This window comes from Poecilia latipinna, unplaced genomic scaffold (genome assembly GCF_001443285.1).
Source record: "Poecilia latipinna isolate Pla-1442-1.1 unplaced genomic scaffold, P_latipinna-1.0 Scaffold3511, whole genome shotgun sequence".
Taxonomy (NCBI): domain Eukaryota; kingdom Metazoa; phylum Chordata; class Actinopteri; order Cyprinodontiformes; family Poeciliidae; genus Poecilia; species Poecilia latipinna.
The window spans coordinates 37,983-44,821 of record NW_015116127.1 but is presented as its reverse complement, the minus strand read 5'-3'; the positions used below and the strand labels follow the sequence as shown (position 1 = coordinate 44,821).

Sequence of the window (6,839 nt, the reverse complement as noted above, 5' to 3'; positions counted from 1 at the left end):
TGCGTTATGTTCCTCACCTCACGAAACCACACCATAAATCATGACAAATTTCAGAACTGTCATTTACACAAACATGGATTTCTTATTTCTTTGAAGTAAACAACAGATTGACATACACTTAGAGCCACTTGACATTTTTTTTATGATACATCAGTCATTTGAGAAAAAGATAAGTACAGGTAATGGAAATTGTGGCATTCAGATTGTTCACTTTGTGAAGTAAACCAAACTAAATTAATTAAAAACTTGGTTTGTAGGCTTGTTCTTTCTGTCTTTTCCCTCAACTTTCTCATCCAGGACATCATCAGATGGTCATGCAAACCAAATATCACCTTAAGAAAATGATTATCAATGGTAATGTTGAGTGACATGGAGAAAAAACACTGGGATAAATAAAAAAAAAAAGTTGGACTAAGTATATGAAAGCTGTAACATTTTAATAACAGCATCTTGATGATAAAATAAATCTTCATTGTTATTGTATTAACATATAATCTGTTATTTTCATGACAAAATTAAAACATAAAAAATAAAACATTTAAACATAAAAATTATAACATTGAGAAATGCACAGGACTGCATCTGAGCTTGAACATATTCGTAATCCATGCAAATTAAGTTAATTCTATAAAGTGTTTGATAATAAGTCTTCAGCAACCATTGAACTACAAATCTTTTAGCTAAACTGACTATACTTTGAGATTTCTAAATATCCTTTGAAGGTGAATGTTGCTCTTTAATGTTGCTGTGGTTCATCTCTGGTCATTCTGTTGGAGTCTTATTAGTTGCGCTCATCCGGTGTGAAACTCCGGAATTATAAAAGATGTGTATTTTGATTCTGTCTTTAGAATATTTATGTAAATAAATTAATGTGTGGATATTTGTTTGCACCTTTTGATTGCATTACATACATCCAAAATGTTGCACATCAAAAAAGAAATAAACAAAGTGCCACAAAACAGATTTATTTGTATGTATACCAAATAATCAGCTAATCTAAATAGTTTTCATCACGTTTGGCCAGCAATGAATTTCTGTAAGACAAAATTATGTTCAGTCCAAAAAAAAGCCACAACTTCCAGGTTCTCCATTGCTGAGCATAGAGATGTTTCTCATGGTAGTGAACAACAGACAGTAACAGAGATGTTCACAGCGGGGGTGGAAAAAAAAAATCTGACCAGTTAGAGCGAGACTTTACTCTGGAGAGTCTTCTTTTATAAGTTACTCATGACATTACAAAAGTAAAACACAAAATCACTGAGGAAAATAGTAAGCACTGCCAGACTGAATTAGATAACTTGGAACACATCTAAAGATTGAAATCTCTTGGCAAAATAGAATTGTTATTGCATGTATGCATATAAAAAACAACATTTGATCAGATCAATAATATTTAGGTAAAGGTGATAAACATATTTTTATAAAACTTACATCTGCACCGGTCAATAATAATCACAACGATAACATATGAAGTTGTACAGTTGCTAAAATCTAACCATAATAAAATGCGTCACAATAAAATAGGCACATAAAGTCTGGAGAAACTAAAAACAAAAAATTAGGTGACAAATTTATTGCATTGATACTGAGATCCATTGAAAACATTTCCAAATTATACCTCCAAGTTACTAATTTCTAAAATACCTGCAAGGACTTTGGAATGTTTAGGAATTCAATTGATAATACACTTCTTCTGTAATTCTGCTGCTATTCTTTAGATAATTTATCATCAATTGCTTTTCAAATATTTTCTTGGTGTTCTTCTCTGGTTGAAACAAAATGATGAAACACTTTGGAGCAAATATACACAGTATCAGTCCAAAGCTGGAGGCCAGAATAGCAAATATCTCCACAGCCACAGTAAATTTTCCAGGAGAGCTGACATAAGCTGGGATGAAGGTGATCCAGACGGCACAGAATATCAACATGCTGAATGTTATCATCTTGGCTTCGTTGAAATTATCAGGTAGTTTCCGAGCTAGAACAGCTAACACAAAGCAAAACACAGCCAGCAGGCCGATGTAGCCAAGCACAGCCCAGAAACCAACAGCAGAGCCTAACGCACATTCCAGGATGATCTTCTCCTTGTAGGTGCTCAGATTTTTCACTGGGAAGGGAGGACTCACAACCAACCATATGATACATATTATAACCTGAACTAAGGTGATTGACACTACGGTCATCCTTTGTTGTGGAGGACCAAACCATTTCATAGCATTACTACCAGGAAGTGTAGCTTTAAAGGCCATTAGAACCACCATAGTTTTCCCAAGAACACAGGAGATACAGAGAACAAATGTGATGCCAAACGCTGTGTGCCGCAGCATGCAGGACCACTCAGAGGGGGCTCCAATGAAAGTTAGTGAACATAAGAAACACAGAGTCAGAGAGAAGAGCAGCAGGAAGCTCAGCTCTGAGTTATTGGCTCTGACAATCGGTGTTGTTCTGTGATGGAAGAAAATTAATGACGTAATGACGGCCAGAGATGCTCCACTAACAGAAAACACAGCCAGGATGATTGACAGGACTTCATTATAGGAAAGAAACTCCACTAGTTTGGGAAAACAAGCATCTCTGTTTGCATTTGGCCAGAACTCTCCTGGACATGGGAAACACTCGAGATAATCTGAAAAAAATAAACAAAAAAATACAAATAGTTTTCTTATTACATAAAGATTTAAGAATGTGGATAAATTTGAAAACACACTTGACGTTACCTGTCATATTACTGATCTCTCCTTCAGGACATGGTATACAGTCATAGCAGCAGATTGGTTTTCCTTTCTGCAACACTTTACGAGTTCCTGGAGGACAACTCTCTGAGCAAACGGAGACTGGGACCTGAGACAGAGACAGAGAAAAAAAGCCTTATATTTTTGAAGCAGCATCAATGATACAATTGATCACTGCTAAAACAATCATCGTTTTGTTTATTACTTCTTTTCTCCCTTCCAACCAGGTTAAGTTCCTTTTGATATGAAACTCCTGACCTCTTGGCAGTGATGCATCATAATATCCCACTGTTACCAGTTCAATAACTCCACTCTCACTTTTCTGCCAGTTTACCAGCTCATAAAAAGCCACAGGGTCTCCATTAGTATCAAACGAAACATGGTAACCATTCTTGGAGAAGTTCACTTTCTTCAATTCAATAAAAACCTTCAAATGAAAAGAAAAATACAAATACATACCATCAGAGTCCTTCAAAGTGAATTTTAAAGGAAGTTTAGTAGTTTGTAATTGTTAATGAAATATTCAGTGAAGTTTGTTTCTCTCTGAACTGACCTGTTTGGGCTCCAGTTTGATGTGGTTGTCACAGTGTGTGGCTGTATTTGTTATCTGACACACTGCATTGTGAATAGCATGAGCTATTGCATAAACAGCCTTGTACATCATGTTAGAAACTCTTAACTGAGACGTTTCAGTGTACGGGTTTTTTAGGGTTTTAATATCTTCAGTTCCGTCACATCCTCTCCTGTTTGGATCAGCAGCTGAAAACAGAGTTTTTTTTTTTTGTTTTTTTTCTGTTTATAAGTAAATTATTTAAACAGTTATAATACCAAAATATCTGGTACTTCTTATGTTATTCTCAAATAAAAAAAACTGCAAGAATTTTATATAATTATGTAAATTTACAAATCTGTACATACAAGATGTTATGGTTGCGTAATTTGCCTACAGAGTTAAGAATCATGTTCAATGCAAACAAACAAAAAATATATACATAATGGTAGGGGAAAATATGGGTTACAAAAAGTATTTCATACCTTTCTTCTGGTCTACATAAATTATTTACATGAAAGATTCAAGAATGGTTGTATAAAAAGGCCAAAGTTTTCATTACAGCTGATTTCACATGTTTCCAAAAGTCACACACTAACATTATTACTGTGTGGCAAAGTTTGATAAAAAATAATTTCAGTTCACTTTGATGATATACCAGAGGGGAAAACATTCATATAACACTAACAAATATCAGAAAATGGATCTATGTCAATGTCAAAATATTTCGAATAATCAACTACCAGCAGTTTCATTTCATATTATTCTATTAATAAAAGTAAAAGCCAGCATAAAAGCTTTCAAACTGTCTCACTTGTGGTCAGGCTGCAGTTGAATGCATCCTCCCAGAACTCAGAAAGCAGTGGGGAAGCAGCCACTTCAGAGGGAGAGAGATCCAGCAGGAAGTCTCTCAGACCTGGGATGACAGATTGCTGGATGGCAACTCCGATGGCTCCTGCACAGAAACTGAAGCTCATCAAGAGTGGATCTGTTACCCAAGACTCACTCCCGATCCACTGACGAGGTGGAGGAGGATCCCGAGCCAGTTCCTCTAGTAGGACTTTCATATCACCAGAGGCTGTAAATGCCACCACAACCACCGCTGTGGATCTGAAGAGACGATAGAATGTGTTAGGTCCAACTAGCAGCTTATAAGCAAATTTAACCCTTTCTACATACAGATGGTGCTGATTACATATAAACATTTGTAAAAAGAACAAACAAAAAAAATCAAGATCTCCAGCAATAAAAAAAATAAAAAAAATCTGCAACATTTTTGTAAATTTATTCTAAAACAAAATCAAAAACCAGGTCTAGAAAAGCACAAACCTACGGATAACATCTGCTACTCTCCTGATCTTGCTCTGCTGGTTGGTTCTAAAAAAGGATTCAATGTACTCCACACAGATCCCCTCTCTGAGAGCAGCTTCAAGAAAAGAGGCCATGCCATTATTTCCATAGTCTGAGTCTGAATGCACGGCTCCTATCCAAGTCCAACCAAAGTGTTTCACCAGCTTGGCCAGTGCATCAGCTTGGTAATGGTCGCTGGGAATGGTTCTGAAAAAAGTCGGGAACTGCTGTTTGTCTGAAAGGCAGGCACACGTGGCAAAGTGGCTCACCTACAGCAAAAAGAAAAAAAAGGAAAATATTAGGAGAGGTAGAATAAATTGACACATTTGATCATTTTAGACTAATCACCAGAGGGATGTTGAAGGGCCCCATGATGCGTGACATGCTGATGGATGGAGTGGATCCAGAGTCTCCCACAGCAGCCACCACCACTCCAGACTGAGAACAGTTTTCTCCTCTATAAACCACAGGATCCGGGCCGTTTGCCAGCTGAAAAGCAACGTGAACTGAGACAGGAACAGACACGCAGGAATCATAGAGACGATATCCAAGTTTGATGCCGGGCAGCAGCTCTGTGCTGTTGTTTATCTCCTCAATGGCAAAGATCATTGTGCGGAAGAAGCGCAGCCCCCGGGCGTTGAAGCTGAAGGAAATGGATTAGGTGAAAGATGACATTTAATAAAAACTTTGAAACCTGTCTCAAACATTGAAAGATCTTAAGAATTGCAACAAAGAAAAAAATGAACACAAAAAAAATAAAGAATTGAATCTAATGTTGGGAAGGAGTTAGTCCGTGCTGTAATGTAATTTAGAGGTGTAACATAACTAAGGAATTAGGTATTCATTTAAATATTGTAACAAATTCAAATTGAATTTTAAAAGTTCAAGCAAAACAATGCATCTAACTTAAATAAGAATTAAATTCCATATACAACTTCAAAAGAAATATAAGTTCATTACCTATATTATTTAATCAGAAGTCAAACCTTAAATTGGCCTAAATGAGTGAAAGTGAAAACATGGTGACGTCAGACTAAGACGGCTGCTGATTGTGATCTTAAAGTTTTATGAACCAAACGTATCTGATTATTGCCCCCCAGTATCACAGCAAGCACAAATCACACATAACATCATCTCCACCTCTCCTTCTTACTGACCTCCCTGTGCATCTCGGAGGCTCAGGCTTGGTGGTGTAATTATAAATCACTGTGTAAAGTTGGTAATGAATGGAGGAAACCCCTCCAATGATGAAGTCCCCATCCTCTGAGAACGCAGGTGATCGAGGCGTACCCAGCAGAGTACACCTGGTGGATGAAGCCTCAGTGCTGACTCCAGGCTCAGTCCTCTGTGTCAGGACATTCACAGACTGAGCCAAGAGAACCAGTGACATCAGCTTCAGTAAAATGACTAAGAATCTCAGACCAATGAAGAGGGTCCGCATTTCCATCCGTCGAGTTTCGTTTGCTGTGTGCAAATGTTGTTTTACAGGCCTTTAAATATCTAAATCTCAACGGTTGTTCATTAGAGGGAGGCTTCACCTATGATATTTAAGCTTTTAATGACATGAATAGTCATGAATTAAATTAACACGTTTTTACTTTCCAGGTCTCATTTGAACAACCAACAAAGGACAAAAAACAATCCTGCAAATCACTTTATTCACTTTTTATTTACTTTTTTTTATCTCAAGTTGCATTGCAATCTGCATTGGGACCAATTCATATATTTACTGCTCAAATGTATCTCAGGGCTTGGAGTGTGTATGATTCACCAGAGAAACAACCAACAACCAAGTGACAAACAAACTTGTTTATTGACTGAGTCAATAATATAACATCAGCAGAACACAGAGTGTGACACATTGTACTGGATATACTGGTGAGAAAAATCAGGAACAGACACACATAAAGCTTAGCAAAATTACAAAGATTCAACTATTTTGAAACACAGGGAAAGTAGAAGATTAAACTGAATTGAAGAGAAAAAAGTCAGATTGAAAGAATATTACTTTACTTTAGAAGCTAAAATAGAAAGCAGATTTGCCCAATTAATTTATAGCAAAGAGAGCTGTGATTGGCTTATTTAACAGCTAAAACTAGTAGAAAACAAATTGCAAAGATTCAGGAGATAAAGTTTGTCTTATCTCCAATATGTGATGATTTTTTCCCCCCAAAATATATCAACACGTAGTTGTTTATAGCAAAGTA

General features: G+C 36.6%; 2 protein-coding genes across 2 annotated transcripts in view; both read right to left on the bottom strand.

Annotated features, from left to right (window-relative positions):
- Positions 1-1,009: 1,009 nt before the first annotated feature.
- On the bottom strand, positions 1,010-6,193 carry LOC106941133 (extracellular calcium-sensing receptor-like). The gene is made up of 8 exons (XM_015024075.1): positions 5,790-6,193; positions 4,981-5,275; positions 4,612-4,901; positions 4,097-4,392; positions 3,286-3,491; positions 2,938-3,159; positions 2,718-2,841; positions 1,010-2,626 (listed from the first exon to the last, which is right to left on the bottom strand). Exons 1-8 carry the CDS (start codon positions 6,077-6,079, stop codon positions 1,665-1,667), a joined length of 2,685 nt encoding a protein of 894 aa, XP_014879561.1. The 5' UTR covers positions 6,080-6,193; the 3' UTR covers positions 1,010-1,664.
- A 402-nt stretch (positions 6,194-6,595) lies between these two features.
- The window catches only part of LOC106941134 (vomeronasal type-2 receptor 1-like), a 7,475-nt gene continuing 7,231 nt past the window's right edge, over positions 6,596-6,839 (bottom strand). Inside the window, exon 9 of the mRNA XM_015024077.1 lies at positions 6,596-6,600. Within this exon, the coding sequence (XP_014879563.1) occupies positions 6,596-6,600 (5 nt within the window). The remainder of the gene's footprint in view (positions 6,601-6,839) is intronic.